Consider the following 18,627-nt stretch of genomic DNA (forward strand, 5'->3'; position numbering starts at 1 on the left):
CAAAAACAGCATGACCCCCATGCCCCACCATAATTATTCACCGTTCACCAGATAAGAAAAGTCCTCAAAAGGAAACATCTGGTAGAAGTGAAACAAAAAACAGCAGCACTACAAGGCATCAAAATCGACAAGTACAAAAACTGTTTTGAGCAGTGAAAAAAATGTCTCAATAGGTGTATTGCAGGGGTGTCAAACTCATTTTTACCAGGGGCCACATCAGCCTTGCGGTTGCTTTCAAAGGGCCGAATGTAATTTCAACTCCTTAACAGTTATGGGGTAGTTACATTTATACAGTCCTAAAATTATTTCAGCCCTTTGAAGGCAACCGTGAGGCTGATGTGGCCCCCAGAGAAAATGAGTTTGACACCCTTGGTGTATTGCATCAAATGGAGAGTACTTTGATGGTGACTGAAGTTTAAACATGTTAAGAATAAGTAACTTTTTATAAATACATTCCAAGTTTCCTGGGTCCCCAAAGAATATCAATGTATTCCTTTTTACTTTTCAATATAAGCGTTTAATTATCATGGGAAAATCAGAGTGACATATAATGAATATCACCAGATCTACAACTGTTCTAACATGCTTTAAGAGCATTTTTTTCATCTATGATAAAAAATTTGAAACATATGTAAAAGTGAAAAGAATTATGATAAACCCAATGTATCCATCATCCAACTTTAATAATTCAACAATCATTTAATACTAACTACCAATGAGTTAAACTTTGTCCCTCAAACAGATATGTTGAAGTTTTAACCTCAGGACCTCAGAATGTGGACTTATGGAAATAGGGTCATTGTGGATATGATCAATTAAAGTGAGAGCATTCTAGATTAAGGGTGGGCCCTTAATCCACATGGCTGGTGTCCCCATAAGAAAGTGCACAGACACACAGGGGATAACGCATATGAAGACTGAGGCAAAGAGAGTATACAGTTATGCTGCCACAAGCCAGACAACTTGGGGCTACCAGAGGCAAGAAGGATCTTCTTCTGGTGGCTCAGATGAAACATGTGTCTTGCCAATACCTTAATGCTGTTTTCTAGCCTCCAGAATTTATTGTCTGCAGAGACAATAAATCTCTGTTTTAAGCTGCCCAGTTTGTTATACTTTGTTATGGCAGCCCTAGGAAACTAACACACTAACCTGTTTTTATCACCTTACTCCCACCAAATTTACTTCAAAGCAGATCACAAATATTATATTATTACAAAAATGGCATTTAACGTAGGGTTTCTCAACTTTTTTAGAACCATCTTCTGCTAGCCAAGATTTTTTTGTTTTTGTTTGTTTCTTTTTGAGTCAGATGGAAGATTTTGATAAAATTTATTTTCACTAGTTTGTATTACAAAAGCAATAGGTTCCAGGTTTTTGGCTTTATTTTCCAGCCCTGTCCCACAGCAATTGTAAACTACATACATATCACTGGAGATTCTGAAAGTACCCACAATGGTGATTGGTACACTATTCCTGTACTAACCGAAAGAATAAGCAGCATATTTTGTCATGTTAATAAATATCATGTAGCATTCATTGTGTACTATTTCAATGAAAAGTTGAGAGAAAACTTCACCAAGTTAACATGCACAGGTCTATTTAATCTTACCTTTTAAATTAGGTAGAAGTTCTCCTAATGGTATCGTGGTCGTCGATCTTTCTTCCACTGGAGAAAACTTAATTAGTGGTGAAAGAGACCGTTTTCTTTCACCAAGGGACATGCGTAAAGATGGTTTTGTATAATCAGTGTGCAAATCCTGAGTGTCCAAAGAGTTAAGCATATCATCTGTTTGCATGTTTTGAGGAATAGGGCTCAATTCTGGTTTGTGCCTTTCAGGCGTTTCAGAATTAGAGACATAAGTTTCTTCCCTTTTCTTGATAAGAGATTTTTTCAGAGCCTCATATCTACTATAAATAGCTTGTAAACTGGAGTCTGATTTTGGAGGCGTCTGTCTTTCTCCCACATCTTCTGGGAAAATACCACTGTGCACTGGGCTAACTGATTCCTGTTTAAAATTGGCCTCTGTACTACTGGAGCTATTAAGACTTAAGTGACCAACTTCTTCTGGAAGCGTTTCATGTAATATACTAAAGTCAATATCCTTAAAACTGCTGGAACTAATTCCACTTGATACTTGAAAAGAGTTCCATAACATACTTTTATGTCTAGAAGGTTCTTTGTAAGAACCTTGAGAGTAGTCTGATATTTTAATATACTCACCACCTTCATTCCTACCTATCACGCCTCTCCTATTGCTTACAGCAGGGGAGAATGTCTCCGTTTGGCGAGTTTCTAGAAGCCTGTTCTGTAAAGTCGCACACTCCAAATCTTGGTTGCAAAAGATTTTCTTATTTAACATATCTGACTGATATTGTGTTGTTGGTTCACCTACGTGACTGGTCACCAAATGTTTCTGAGGCACACACTTGATGGAATCTGAAACAACTTTTTCTTCAGGCAAATAAGAATGGCTATAATCAGATACAGAGGTTGTTGAGAAACAACTGGCCATGCTAAATTCTCCTTGGTTATGCGCAGGTAAGGATTCTGGCAAACCTTCTTTATGTTCAGTATCCATTTGAATTGGTTCTGTACTTTGGTTATCTTCCATTTCAACAGCTTTTCTCCATGAGCTCCTAATATCACTGACTAATTAAATAAAGGGGGAAAACACAATTTACTAATATTCCCAAACATAGCATGCAATTAAGAATGTCATTTTTAGTGGTCAAGATAAAACTACTAAGTATATGTCCCATAGATATGATGGATAGATGACAAGGTTCCACAACATAGCAAAGCCCAAAAAATCAAAGGACTTCATCTCCAAATGATTACCCACAAATATTGGGTTGGCCAAAAAATTCATTTATTTTTCCATATGAATGCTCTAGTAGTGCTTAGTTGTCTTTAACTTCATTCAAAACAATTTTGTGAGACTGTATTGTGACAACTGTCATATCAGCATACATTTAAAAAAACTTATCAAAATTAGTGAATATCTGTAGCCATTTTAATATTAAAGATGGAAGAAAATATGCAACATTTTTGACTTATTATGCTTTATTATTTCAAGAAAGGTAAAAATATGCCCTAGCTGGTGTGGCTCAGTGGATTGAGTGCCAGCCTGTGAATCAAAGGGTCGCCACTTCGATTCCCAGTCTAGGGCTCACACCTGGGTTGCAGGCCCAGTCCCTGGTGGGAGGCACATGACAGGCAACCACACATTGATGTTTCTCTCCCTCTTTTTCTCCCTCCCCTCCCTTTTCTAAAATAAATAAATAATTTTTTTTTTTTTTTAAAAAGAAAGGTAAAAATACAACTGAAATGCAAAAAAAGATTTGTGCAGTGTATGGAGAAGGTGCTGTGACTGATCGGACGTGTCAAAAATGGTTTGCAGTTTCTTGGTACTATTGACATTTTGGCCACATAATTCTTTGCTGGAGGTCTGTCTTATGCACTGCAAGATGTTTAGCAGCACCCGTGGCCTCTACCCACTAGAAGCCAATAGAAGGGGATAGCCAACATACTCAAAATATCCAAATCAATAATGTTATTGGTGAAAATGAAAAATGTATCATTTATTTTATGGGAAAAACACATTTTGGCCAACCCAATAACAAAGCTGTTCCTGCAATGTGCATATACTTTCACACAGCACATACAAATGTAAGTATCAAAAAGACATTTGGTCCTAACTGGTATTGCTCAGGGGGTTGGGCATTGTCCCACAAACCAAAAGGTCCCTGGTTTGATTCCTGGTCAGGACACAAGCTTGGGTTGAAGGCCAGGTGTCCAGGTAGGGGCATTCAACAGGCAAGGCAACCCGATCAGTGTTTCTCTCATGCATGGATGTTTCACTCTCTTTCTACCTCTCTCCCTCCCTTCTCCTCTCTCTAAAAAAATTAATGAATGATCGCTTCTCGGCCTTTTGGCTAAGATCAAGTGTAAAAAAATTAATGATCTCTCCCTCCCTTCTCCTCTCTCTAAAAAAATTAATGAAGAAAATCTTTTTTTAAAAAAAGGTATTGCCATGGCTGGTGTGGCTCAGTGGAATGAGCGCCAGCCTACAAACCAAAGGATCGTAGGTTCGATTCCCAGTCTAGGATACATGCCTGGGTTACTGGACAGGTCCCCAGTAGGGAGCACAAGAGGCAACCACACATTGATGTTTCTCCCCCTCTCTTTCTTCCTTCCCCTCTTTAAAAATAAATAAATAAATTCTAAAAAAAAATGGAAAAAAAAGTCCTGGCTGGTGTGGCTCAGTGGATTGAGTGCCAGCCCGTGAACTGAAGGTTGCTGGTTCGATTCCCAGTCAGTGTATATGCCTGGGTTGCAGGCCAGGTCCCCAGTTGGGGGCATGCGAGAGGCAGCCTATTGATGTATCTCTCGCACATCAATGTTTCTCTCCCTCTTGCTCTCCCTCCCTTCCCCTCTCTCTAAAAATAAATAAATAAGATCTTAAGGAAAAAAAAAAAGATATTTTGGCCGGGGTTCAGCAAACTTTTTCTGTAAAGGACCAGATAGTAACATTTTACGTTTTGCAGGCCATTAGGTCTGTGGCAAGTATTCAACTCTGCCATTGTAGCATGAAGGTATGAAAGTATCCATAAGCAATATGTCAATAAATGAGCAAGGTTATGTTTACTACAACTTTATTTACAAAAACACACAGGGCAGGCCACATTTGGTTCATAGGCTATCTTTTGCCAACCACCATCAGGCTGTGGCTAGGTTCCACCTGAATTAAATCAATTTAAACTTGATTATATCATTTCTAGCAGCAAAACGGAAATTATATTTAATCACTCAGCCAGGATTATATGCCTACCTAAGGACAGTATCAGAAGTTTACCTACACAAATTATAGGTTATAAAAAAAAAGTACTGAGCATGCTGGCTAGCTTAGGAGGGGTAGAAAAGATCTCTGAACACATAGTTTTTGGCTGCTGCTGCTGACTGTTAACTAAGAGATCACAGTCTCTATAAATGTTGATCACACATCAGATGTAGAGGCAGAGAATTTTTTTAAAGTGATCAACTAAAATAGTTTCCAGGAAAAAGCCTAGTAAGACAAAAAACACAATTGTACACTATCAGGGCAAAGTAATCCTGCTGAAGAGGACTGCCATGTAAGTGAGAGTGCGCCCATATAATATTTCAGTAAAAGTCCCTTATATCAAAACAAATAAAGAGCCTTTGCCACTAAACTTGAAGATATAAAGAGTTTTAAAGCAAGCTTCCAGATTTGTCACACCATGGTTCTAATAATAATAGTAATGTCTAAAAAAGAAAACAACTGATAGGAAGCATTACTAACTTACTCAGGTTTTCTGGAGTTCGGGGAATTTGATTCCTTGTTAAGAATGGGTTAGAAACTAAAGAGTCAATTAGTTCCTCTAATTTCACTTCTTTTCCCGTAGAGGGCTGTGGTGAATCAGATAAAACTGTCCTTGCAACCTAAAACAGGAAAGAAAAAGTAAAGCAAAAATTACTCAGAAATTAAGCCCACTGGTAGAATACAACAAAAGCCCTGATAATAACAGAAAGCACTTCCTGGTCAGCAGCCTTTCTCTTTGCAGAACACACAAAAGTAAGGTCAACAGTGTATCTCCCAGATACTCACAGACTAGGCACAATCCTTTAAGGTGAAATCAGACACAAAACTATTTCCTTCCTTATCTTAAATGGATATCCCATTACAATGTAGAGAAAAGATAAGAACCATTTTACTCAGGAAGATTTGGAGTTCTGACTACATAGTGACCAAAAACTAAACTATGTGACACACCACTGAGCCCGACAACTCTGTATCTACTAAAATGGCTAGTTGCAAAGCAAGCAGATTCTTAATTATACACCATTTGGACAGTAACACTTCTATTAATAAAAAGAATATATTCTGACAACGTATTTCTTTGCCAGAGACCTCATTATCAAATACAAATTAGTGAATAAGGCATACATACACTCTAAAATAGAGAAAACAAAGTATACAATATGAAAATAGCACTCCATATTAATTAAAAGTGAATAAAACCAGAAAAAAACCAAAAATATGCAAATTAAAATATCTGCCCCTAGAAATCCCTAAAAAGTCAATTTACAACAGCCATAATCAAATTGACCTGCATTTACCCTCCCCCATGAAAAGAGATGGCTTTTTGGAACTCAAACACTAAATATTCCTTGTCACAAACACTATTAAATAAGATTCATTTCACTTTATTTTCAGAGCTTTATGAGATTTTAGGACTCTCCTCTTTCATCCCATCCCTTTCTACTACTACCATAAATTCTTTTAACCAGAAAATGTGCCTTTTCTTCCATATCAAGAAAGAAAAAAAAGACTGACCATCCTTTCTTTAGTGTAATCAAATAACAAAGAAAACAATCTAACTTCAGGGATTTAAAAATATTTAGAGCCCTGTCTGGTGTGGCTCAGTGGATTGAGCATCAGGCCATGAACCAAAAGGTTGCTGGTTCAATTTCAATGCACATGCCTAGGTAGCAGGCCAGGTTCCCAGTTGTGGACATGCAAAAGGCAAATGATCGATGTTTCTCTCCCACACTGATGTTTCTCTCCCTCTCTTTCTCTCTCCCTCCCCTTCTCTCTAAAAGTAAATAAATAAAATCTTCTAAAACATTTAGCAACCATAAAACTGCTCCAATCTCCTCATGTTACAAACAAGAAAAATGTCTGACATCCAGCTCTCTTATTTGAACAATATTCATTTACTTTGATCAGAATTGAGATAAAGGAGGGAACTCTAATACCCAAAGTAATATGTACTAAACCAAATTTTTCTTTCAGTCTCTCAGGAATAGAGTAGCTAAGTGACATTGTGGGATACTAATAAAAATAACATTAGAGAAGGGCTTGAGTATTTAATTTGTGTAAACTGAGTTCTGTAACAGTACTGAGCAGTAGTGGTAGTATGTGGTCACTTGCCAATAAAAAGTATAACAGTATTAGGAAAACCTAGATCAAAACCAATGACACACTGAATTATTTTTTAAATACTTAGAAAGCAGGACAAAGTCCTTCACTCAGTGATAATATGATATTGCAATCTTTGTTCTAATATTCAAAAAAAAGAGGATGCTCAGCTAAAGAAGAGACAATATTCATGGAGTATTTTAATATAGTACCATTGGGTATACTTATCAAACAACTGAGATATAATGATTAACTCCAACAATATCATACATGTATTATTTTTATACTTTTGGATATTTATAGGATGGGACATGAGTTCTAAACCATGGATGTAAGCTTAACTGAATAAATTTATATTTCTAGTGAAATATTTCTACTTTTGGGGAGCACCATTTTTGCTTTAACTAGAATTTTGATTATCTGTGACCTCCTTTACCAAATTTCCCCCAGTAAATCAATAATTTACTGTACGTCTGTTTTAATCACAAAGCTATAGAGAAAATAACAGATCTTTCGATATCCTTGTTACAATCTTTTTCTAACCTCTTCTGCCAGATGATCTTGTTCTTTTTGGAATGGATCGATTTTTTTAACAGGCAGAGGCTCTTCAAATGCACTGTTCTCTGTATTCTTTGCAACATATGATGATGGAACATCTTCCCCTTCATACTCTGGTGTTTTCTTAGAAATTGGTTCATTTTTCTCACTAGATGTTCTCATCTTCAAGTCCTGAAAAAATAGACATATAATGTTAAAACCTTAATAATCATGCTTGACTTTCATTAGAGGTTCTTGTGTTATCATGAATCTATAAAAGTTTATTAACATTACTGGGAAATTATATGTTCAGTGGTACAATTAAATAATTCCAATATCCCCATTTAGAAGCAACAGGGAATGTGTGAACAGAAAGAGTACATAATGTGCAAATACTGGGAAAGGTGAAAATAAAATTTTAATTTAATTGGGGTATCAACAAAAATAAATAATATTTTATCATAAGTTAGTATGACCAGAATTAATGAAAACTTGTTTTTAAATATACCTTTTCAAATACTGTAACACTGTTTCTATCTGATGATGAAACTGGCTGCAACAGGAAAGAAGCAGGGCTAAAAGAAGAAAAGGTAACAAATCCACGTTACGAGTAGGAATGAGTTCCATTCGCTTTATGTATCTGAATATTCTAAAAAAAAAAACCTGTCTGCCCCGTATCTGTCCGTTACGATTTCACTCAATTCGTCCCGGTCATCAAAAGGCAGTTTACTATAGGGAGGTATAGTGACAATTAGAGCAATACTGCAGCCTAATTTGTGTATCAGCCTCCCAAACGATGAGTATTTGTCTTACTTGCTATACATTTTAAGTCAAAAGCATTTTTTTTACAAGGGTTAAATAACTAGGTGAACACTCAAAAACTTGAGTACAGGGCAAGAATAAATTGAAAATTCAATTAATTAGAATAGCATTATTACAATGTCCTCAGTCTTCAGGTCACAGAATTTCATTGTAGCAGTGACTTTCCTTTAAGATTCTCTTGACATTTCATGTCTAAAATCAGTATATCTTTTGCTGAATTTTGCTCTATAGCAAATACATCACACTTACAATAAGGTTATTCAATTTCAGTTTGCTGCATTCTATACATAGTATTCCTTAATCTCTTAAGATTCTCTTACCCCTTAAATAAACATAAAAAACGTATGCACCTTTTCATTATAATTATAAAATAAGTCATTAAGTTTCTGAAGCCTTTAAAGCAATGATAACTTTAACTATTTATCTTCATTTCGGAAAAACATTTCAAATTCAATCATGGACTGGGTTTGCTCGTGGTCAAAAGTTCTTCTATTCTAGGTTAAATGAAAGGCAGGATTACCAGAGATCACTTTTCAACATCAACCATGTCACTGTTTTACTTTTTGTTCATAGCCAGAAGTATAAAATTAACAGCTTTGCAAATATTTTGTGAAATAGCAAATATGCTTTTTTCAAACTTTTTCAAATATGCCCTTCTTGGAATTATCTACCTTCCAAACAATTCAAAATCAGTGATATTGTTCAAGCTTCAGCTTTGCCTCAACAGGATATAATCTAGATAGCAAAAGCAAAAAATTAACTATCTAAATGCAATTTTTTCTTAATTTTTAAAAAAAGCTCAACATTAAAATGATCAAAAGCCCTGTGAAACAGAGCCAGCAATCTATGCACCAAGGCAACTAAGATGCCATCACAAGAGGGTGAGGCTCCTTGAAGAAAAGTCTTCGTCTTTGCAAAGGCTATTCCCAGGAGCTAACACAGTACCTAGTACTTGGTAGTGCAATACATATTAGTAACTGATTGACAGACTGACTAATCATCAATGAATACATGTCACTTGAGGATGAGGTTCTACAAATGCCATCAAATTTTTCTATTTCAATCATTTGTGCAGAGCCTCATAATAGAGAAAAATGGAAATATATTCTGTATCTTCTCTCATTTCAGAATTGATAACATGCAATTAGTTAACAATGGTATCTCAATCTAACACAACTTTAAAGCAGTCCTGGCTCAGTACTTACTATCTATCTACTTGCCAGGCTAAAGCTGAGACCCATGAAATTCTAACACTGTAACAGATCAAAAGGGTATTGATCCCATTGTAGGAATTTATCCTAAGGAAAGAGCACTTCCAAAAGGGAAAAAAAAAGTTGGCATGCCTTTTACAGTAGTAAAAATTTTTGAGAACGTAAGTTTAAAACTAATAAAATGTTACAAAGCCATTATAAATGAAAATTGGTAATATAATGTTAAGTAAACATACATACGTGCTAAAAAACCCTGCATTTATGCTAAAATTTTGTGCTTTAGAATGTAAGACCATATGCATGCTTTGATTAGAACTAAATTTATGATTGTAAAGAAAGCCTAAAAAAAGAACTTGAAATAATCTGACAAGTGATTTTTTAGAAATTTTAGCTATTACTTTTTCATTTTCATTTACTCTCGTTATAATATCTCTAAAATTAACAGAAGTAATAAATAGAATTATAAAAAGAGAAAGCTATAATATTGGAATTCACAGAATTCGAGTTCCTTGGGTTCCTTGGGGTTTTTTTTATCTTCATCTGAGGACATTTTCCCACTGCTTTTAGCAAAAGAGGAAGGGAAAAGGAGAGAGAGAAAGAAACGCCCCTGTGAGAAACATCAATCAGCTACTTCCCATGCTTGCCCCGACTGAGGATCAAACCCACAACCTTTGGGTCTACGGGATGACACTCCAAACCAACTGAGCCACACTAGCCAGAGTGTGGAATTCAATTTCTAAGACTCAGGATGTTTAGTTGACAGTCATGCAATATTACACTGCCCTATCTTTGAAAAGCAGTAAAGAAGAAACTCTAGAGGTTAAAAGTCTAAAAAGAATTGCATCACCACCACTAGAAACATCATGAAACCCTCCCTTCCAAAAAACAGGGCAAAGAAAGTTAGTGTCCACAGTGTACAACAAAGGCATCATCAGTCACTGAATTCTGGCTTTAAGTATGGTGAAGCCTCCATCAAATCACTGAACAAAACCAGCATGAGATTTATGGAGAACACTGTATTTTAGTACCTGTGAATGACAACTCCATGTGGAAAGGCTAATAACACAATTATTCTAAAAACTACATTCGTTTCAGGTTTTTAATTGAGCAGTTGTATTGATCATATCCACATCTGAATTTCCCAATTAACTACATTGATACCGATATGATACCAATAAAATATTTAGTATAGTAGCTGAACTACATGCAAAAAAAGGTATTACTTTAAGGACAGTCTACCTACATTACACATTACTAATTAAATGTTTTATTACAAAATACCATTTACGGTAAAGAATTCTGAGGAACAAGTTTATTTCCACATCCCAATAACAATACTGTCTTCTGCTATCAAGCAGTAATATTCTTTTATATTCCATTAAGCATTTATCCCTCATCACCAAAAGCCTTCGCCTACCTCCTTTCAAAATCCCAACCTATAATTAAAGTATCTAAAGATAACTAGAAGATCCAGGCGATTGGAAGAGGACAAAAGTGGAAATCAAAATATATTTAATACAATTTCTTTTTCTCATATTAAGAGAATTGATTTGAATTAAATTAGGGGATGGGGAGGCTAAGTCTGGCTCCTGTAGAGTTCTAATAGTACACCTTAGTACAAAATTCTACTTTGGAAAGAATCTTGAGGTTCAATGGAGTTCATAAACAAAATCTGATTTATGAACTAATCAACTAATTCCATCAACCTTTAGTTCAGTGAGAGACTTTAATCAAAATATTTAATGTGCTCTCCCATGGTAAGATAAACCAAAAACATGATTAAAATTGGGAAGCACCAACTCCTCCCCACAAGCATGCTTTAAGAACAATTGTAATAAGGGGGTAAAATGCATAAGCCCAACAAGTTTACTGTTTCTTTAATGAAAGGTCTTCACAGAGAATTTCATTATGTTTCTTTACTCAACATCAACACCACACCCAGATCTAAGAATAAAAATATAATTCTCCCACAAGTAGTCCTGACTCCTGTGAACCAGAATATTACTGCAGAAGAAACTACCAATAGTTCAATGTCACATACAGTAGGATCCCCACCTTATCCACGGGGGATGCAAAGACCCCCAGTGGATGCCTGAAACCACAGATAGACTTAAACCCTGTATGTACTATGTTTTATATACAACATATATATATATATATGTGTGTGTGTATGTATATATCTTTTCACTTAAAGGAAGCACATGACAGCATCTGCATATACGAATTGCCAGTATCACTATTCTTGTACCTTGGGGCCATTATTAAGTAAAATAAGGGTCATATGAATACAAGAACTGTGACACCACAACATTGATCTGATATCCGAGACAGCTACTAATGGCTGAGCAGCATATACAGCATGGATACACTGGATGAAGGGCCAATTCACATCCCAGGCAAGACAGAGCAGAACAACCTTAGATTTCATCTCACTACTCAAAATGGCAAAAATTTTAAATTATGAATCATTCATTTCTGGAAATTTCCATTTAATATTTTTGAAACATGATTGCAGGTAACTGCAACTGCCAATAAGAGGGAACTAGTGTGGAAGTTTGACCCTTGTTATGGTGTTTCAATTTACTAAGAGTATATATAATAAAGAGGGCTTCAATGCATTTGAAGTTTAGAATTTCCTTTTAAAATTTTCATAAGAATTGTTGTTTCCATATCTGTGTCTCATTTATGGGGCAATCTGGACTGAAAGACACCTATTTAGGGCAAAGGGTAATCATAAAAATATAAATAAAATATATGTTTAGCATATCTGTATTTGATTGCTACTTAATAATGCTTGGTTTTAATAAAAAAACAACTCTATTCCCTAAATGGATTACACACATTTAGCTCAAAGATTTTTGCTTATATAATCCAGCATCAGTTTCAAGAGCCAAAATGGGTAACAGAGAAAACAGACAATAAAGAAAATAAGAATACTTCTGAAAGAAGTTACAACAAATTAAATAGGTTCTGTTTTTTCACATGTTAAATTCTATGATTTGATTGAATCAGGAGGCTTTCATTTTTTATAAAGAATGGAACTCTTTTTATCAAATAGCAAGCAAAAACCTCAATATATAATGCAGATAAAAGAGCAAGCTGCTCAGGTTGAAGTGGGAAAGGATGGACTCCCACCAGGCTGAATTAGGTTCAATCCATAGAACCAGAGGATGCTGCAGAACACAGGCCAAAAACTACCAAGTAGATAATCTCAAAGGTCCCTACTCTTGGATTTAGTCAACAGCTACAAGTGGTTTCAAATAAACTTACAGATGCAAAAAGACAAAAATCTCCAAACTTGTATTGGAAGATTTCCATATATTTTTTCTTCAAAAATTAGATGATTCCCATGAATCCCAACATTTTGACACAGAAAAGAAGGGAAAAAAATGCCCATGTATCAGAAATGTTGACTCTTTTGAAAATGTAGATGTGCAGTGGGAAAATACTATCTGATTCAGAGAAGAAAATTATGAACTATTCCACAGTAGAGAAGCATGGAAACTGGCTAAAGATGGGACTTAAAAACAATAAAGAGAAAAAAATCAATATGAAAATCAGTTTTGTTTTACCTGTTGTTTAAATCATATACAGTTTCCAATACATTACTGGCTCTTCTGCAATCATTTTCCTGGTTATGCTGCTTAGGTGTATCTAAAGGAATAGAAAAATTAATTACTCTAATTATTTTTTATATTCTAATATTAGGGATCTCTTGAAAGTCTACAACTTCTAAACAGTAGAAAACACAAAAATAAAAATAATATGAATGATAGTAGGAAAAGATAATTATTCAATTGTTAAGTATAAAGTGATAGGCAGGACAGTAACAAAGAATATCTATTAATAGCCTTTCTAAAAAGATTAATAGTTCATACTATTTCCAAACGGATAGTCCATATTTCTCCAGCATTATATAGCCATGCTTCATGTTTAAGTACACAGATCATGCAATTACCATATAAATCAGCAAAACCAAAAAGATAATAGTTCTTGGCATATTCCAGCCCACCATCTATGACATTAGTCAACCTACGTACTTACTCTTCAACATAGCATTGAAGAATTATGTGCCATTACTGTATTAACAATGGAAGAAAGATGGAGACCTGCCTTCAAGGAGTTAGTGTAGGAAGAACTACTGGTGACATCCTGGCTGGTGTGGCTCAGTGGATTGAGCACCAGCCTGTGAGTCAAAGGGTCACCAGTTCAATTCCCAGTCAGGGCACGTGCCTGGGTTTCAGGCCAAGTCCCTAGTAGGGGGCGTATGAGAGACAACCACACACTGATGTTTCTCTCCCTCTCTTTCTCCCTCCATTCCCCTCTCTCTAAAAATAAATAAATGAAATCTTAAAAAAAAGAAAAGACTATTGGTGAGTATGTAATTGTGGTATATTGCTATAGTATTATGACATTGGTATATACAGAATGCAATGAGGCAGAAAAGCATCTGACCCAGACTAGGGGAACATGAAGTATTAAGAGAATAAAAAACAAGTCTGGTATATGCAAGAGCATACAGTATCATCTAGTGGAAGCATGGTAAGAAATGAAACTGATGAGGAAAGCCATTGCTAGATTACACAGGATTCCAGGGGTTCCTCTTTTTTCAACATGTAAGCTTCTGAAAGATCATTTATACATGTGTCCAAAGTATTACTATATAAGAAGCCAACATAAAGTTGTACACTACGTAAAGTTTTCCTTTTAATCCATCATAATGGTATGCTGCCTTATAACATTTTCAATACCATGCTTTTGCTGCTACTAATTATGATGGAATTACTGAGATTTATAAAATATTCCAAAAATGAGCACAAATACAAATATACCACAAACTTAATAGACAACCATAAACTAAAATGACTATGCACCAACTATAAACACCATCTGATGGTGGTAGGAAGAGTTGACACACATTTGTTCTGGTATATAAGAAAGTTTATAAGGTAGAATTGCTAAGTAAAAAGGCATCTAGAGCTTTTTTCTTTCTTTTTTTCCTAAAAGGTGACAGGTGATAGGAAGTTGAATATACTGACATGTATTATACTTAGAGATGAAAAGGATCATATTTATATTACAGAAAGACCATTGAGAGCCACTGTAATATGGAATAGAACACTGGAGGAAGAGTAGTGCTAATCACAATACGATTATAGGCAACAAATGACAAAAACTAACCTACAGCCCTTAAGATGTGAGGCTAGCAAAGGAGGGGACAGACATAATAGGGCATTGAGGGGGAAAAACAAAACTGAACTCACCACTACAAAGCACACCAAGATGAAGCAGACATTGACTACTACCATGAACATACTACAATTGCTAAATAAAACGTAAAGGAAAAAAAGGATTGTCCTGAAGAAAAACAAAAATCATCACATTCGAGAACCAAAGATAGAAAGCATGATCAGCATGGTTTTCTCACACTGAGAAATGAAGGCTCAATGAGGCAGGCTCCAGGGACTGACCACCGGAGACTTAACACCTACATGGTAATAAGAAACATCATCACAGGTCACTCAGACTGGGTGGGATCTGAGAGAGTGCCATAAAGCAGCATGCTATAAAGGCTGCCCTGCCCCTAAAAAGGGAATTATAAAAATTCTGCCAACTGGAACAGGGCAATATCGGAGAAGCTTGCGTCTATCTGGAGTCCCGGAAGAGTGAAGGAGGAATAAAGGAAGGGAGAAAAGAAGAAAGGAAATGTAAAACCTAGTCTACTCAAAAGGAGGTATGACATCCAAACATGCTGGCTACTTGTTGTAGGAATCCCAAACCAAAGGGATGAACTGGTCTAGCTCAAACAAAACACCTGGGACCCTTAGCCATGCTGTAGAGACCCTTCTACAATTCAGGGCCCACGTGAATGACTCCTCCAGAGGTGGGGAGACCCACTGACATTGAGATAATAATCAATAGGAAGCAAACCACCATGAAAATTAGCAGGCAGAGAATACAGAAGCAGAAGTACCTGAAATACAGAGATTACAAAAATTGACAAAGATAAAATCAGTACTTTTTAAAATTTTTATATACTGATTTGAGAGAGAGGGAGGAGGAGAGAGAGAATGAGAGAGAAATATCGATTTGTTGTTCCACTTATTCATGCATTAATTGGTTGATTTCCTGTATGTGCCCTGACCAGACATTAAAACTTCAACCTTGTTATATCAGGACACTGCTCTAATCAACTGAACTACCTGAGCAGGGCAAAATCAGTATATTTTAAATGACCAGGGGGGAAAAAAAAAAGGAGCCATAATAAAATACGATGACACCATGAGAAACAGGCAGTTTTGACAAAAAAAAAAAAAAAAAAGCAAATGGGAAGTGCATTCATGAAAGCTCAATACTAAATGGACAGATCAAAAAGAAAATTAAACCTGATTAAAGAGATACCACAATTACTCAACCATAAGAGAGATCCAAAATACCCATAATGCAACGCAGAGTTACAAAGAAACATCATCTCAGGTCACTCAGACTGGGTGGGATCTGAGAGAGTGAAGGCTATATTAAGATATATGAATGACAGACTTCCGGCCAAGATGGAGGTGTAGGTAGACACACTGTGCTTCCTTGCACAACCTTAAGAAGAACAAGAACAAATTAAAAAAAAAAAAAACAACCAGAACTGACAAAAAATCAAACTGTATGGAAGTCCAACAACCAAGGAGCTAAAGAAACATTCACCCAAACCGGTAGGAGGGGCGGAGATGGGCAGCCAGGTGGAGAGGACTCACAGCAAGGCGGTGGCTCACAGACTGGGCAGTCCCATGTTTGCATGAGGATAAACCAGGAGGGACAACTGGGGAGTGAGACAGACCACGCAAGCCATGGGTTGCAGGATGGGGAAAGAAAGCCTGAAAGCCTCTGACTGAAAAAAACCAGTGAGGGTTGAGGCAGCAGAAGAAACTCCCAGACTCACAGGAGAGTTCACTGGAGAGACCTACAGGGTCCTAGAACATACACAAACCCACCCACCCGGGAATCAGCACCAGAAGGGCCCAACTTGCTTATGGGTAGCAGCAGGAGTGACTCAAAGCCTGAGAGCTGAACAAGCGGCACTGTTCCCTCTCAGACTCCTCCCCCACATAATGCCACAACACAGCAAGGTGGATTGTCCTGCCCTGGTAAATACCTACAGCTCTGCCCCTACATAACAGGCATACCGAGACCAAAAAATGGTCCAAATGAAAGAACAGATCAAAACTCCAGAAAAAATACAACTAAGCTATGAAGACTACAACCTACCTGATGCACAGTTCAAAACACTGGTAATCAGGCTGCTCACAGAATTGGTTGAGTATGGTTGCAAAATAGAGGAATAAATGAAGGCTACAAAAAGTGAAATGAAGGAAAACACACAGGGAACCAACAGTGACAAGAAGGAAACCAGGACTAAAATCAATGATTTGGACCAGAAGGAAGAAATAAACATTCAACCGGAACAGAATGAAGAAACAAGAATTCAAAAATAGAAGAAGAGACTTAGGAACCTCCATGACAACTTTAAACATTCCAACATCTGAATCATAGGGGTGCCAGAAGGAGAAGAGAAAGAGCACATTATAATTACATTAGCCAAGATTAAAGAGAAGGAGAGAATCTTAAAAGTAGCAAGAGAAAAGGAGATAGTTACTTACAAAGGAGTTCCCAGAAAACTATCAGCTGATTTCTCTAAAGACACTTTGCAGGAAAGAAGGGGCTGGAAAGAAGTATTCAAAGTAGTGAAAAGCAAGGACCTACAACCAAGTTTACTCTACCCAACAAAGTTATCATTTAGAATGGAAGGGCAGATAAAGTGCTTCCCAGATAAGGTCAAGTAAAGGACTTCATCATCACCAAACCCTCATTATATGAAATGTTAAAGGGACTTATCTAAGAAAAAGATCAAAAATATGGACAGTGAAATGACAACAAACTCACAACTATTAACAACCAAACCTAAAAAAATACAGAAGCAAAAACAAACTAAGCAACCAACCAGAACAGGAATAGAATCACAGAAATGGAGATCACAGGGAGGGTTATCAGCAGGGGAATGCGAGTGGGAGAGAGGGGGAAAAGGTACAGAGAATAAATAGCATAAATGGTAGAGAAAATAGACAGGGAGAGGTTTAAAATAGTATAGGAAATGGAGAAGCCAAAAAACTTATATGTATGACCCATGGACATGTACTAAAGCGGGGGGGGGGGGGGGGGGGGGAATGCGGGTGGGAGGTGGTATGCAGGGCAGAAGGGAATAAAGGGAGGGGAATAGGACAACTATAATAGCATAATCAATAAAATATATTTTAAAAAAAGATATGAAGGACAGAATTAGAAGTCCCAGCAATAGGACTTACAAAAGGAAAGGGTCAAAAGAATGATAGGAGCAATATTAGAAGGATATTAGCAAATAAGTTTTCAGAACTAAAGAAAGATATGAGCCTTCACATTAAGTAAGTACACTCAAGTCCCAAACAGGCAAAATACAAATCTACATTTAGACACATATCAATGAACCCGCATAAGACAAAAATAAATAGTCTTAAGAGCAACCATACATCAAAAATTAACTACCTATAAATCAATGGAAATTAGACCAAGACCAAATGTCTCAGAAACAATAGAAGGCAGAAAGCAATGAGATCATATCATCAAAGTCCTAAGGAAAAACAACTGTCTACCTAAAATCCTATATTCATTCCAACTCTCATTCAGGAGTAAGTGAAAATAAAAGACATCTTCCCAGAAAGACTAAGAGATTTTAATTTTAGGCCCTAGCCAGGTAGCTCAGTTGGTTAAAGTGTCACCCCAATATGCCAAGGTTGAGAGTTCAATCTCTGGTCAGGGCACATGTAAGAATCAACCTATGAACATATAAATAAGTGGAACAGCAAAACAATGTTTCTCTCTCTCTCTCCAAAATCAATAAATAAAAAATATTTTTAAAAAAGAAAAACTAAGAGATTTTACTATTTAGGGTCCAACACTAAAAGTAAAAGATATACTTCTAGATATACTTCTCAAGAAAAAAGTTGACCAAAAGAAGTAATATGGATCAAAAAAACTTAGTAAAGTGTTGGTAAATCTAAACAGGCAGTGATTGCTAAAAACAATGACTGTTA

General features: G+C 36.2%; 1 protein-coding gene, 1 non-coding gene and 1 pseudogene across 2 annotated transcripts in view; 1 reads left to right on the forward strand and 2 right to left on the reverse strand.

Annotated features, from left to right (window-relative positions):
* HAUS6 (HAUS augmin like complex subunit 6) overlaps positions 1 to 18,627 on the reverse strand; it is a 47,189-nt gene that overhangs the window by 3,617 nt on the left and 24,945 nt on the right. Inside the window, exons 12-16 of the mRNA XM_024558337.4 lie at positions 13,084 to 13,165; positions 7,987 to 8,053; positions 7,485 to 7,670; positions 5,326 to 5,461; positions 1,610 to 2,650 (exon numbers count right to left, since the gene is read on the reverse strand). Coding sequence (XP_024414105.2) covers positions 1,610 to 2,650; positions 5,326 to 5,461; positions 7,485 to 7,670; positions 7,987 to 8,053; positions 13,084 to 13,165 — 1,512 coding nt within the window. The remainder of the gene's footprint in view (positions 1 to 1,609; positions 2,651 to 5,325; positions 5,462 to 7,484; positions 7,671 to 7,986; positions 8,054 to 13,083; positions 13,166 to 18,627) is intronic.
* LOC112302920 (U2 spliceosomal RNA) lies at positions 3,917 to 4,080 on the forward strand (annotated as a pseudogene).
* Positions 8,140 to 8,270, reverse strand: LOC112302936 (small Cajal body-specific RNA 8). Its single transcript, XR_002974605.1, has one exon. It is a non-coding gene; the product is annotated as a small Cajal body-specific RNA 8 (non-coding RNA).

The sequence above is a fragment of the Desmodus rotundus genome, chromosome 1, assembly GCF_022682495.2.
Source record: "Desmodus rotundus isolate HL8 chromosome 1, HLdesRot8A.1, whole genome shotgun sequence".
NCBI classification, from domain to species: domain Eukaryota; kingdom Metazoa; phylum Chordata; class Mammalia; order Chiroptera; family Phyllostomidae; genus Desmodus; species Desmodus rotundus.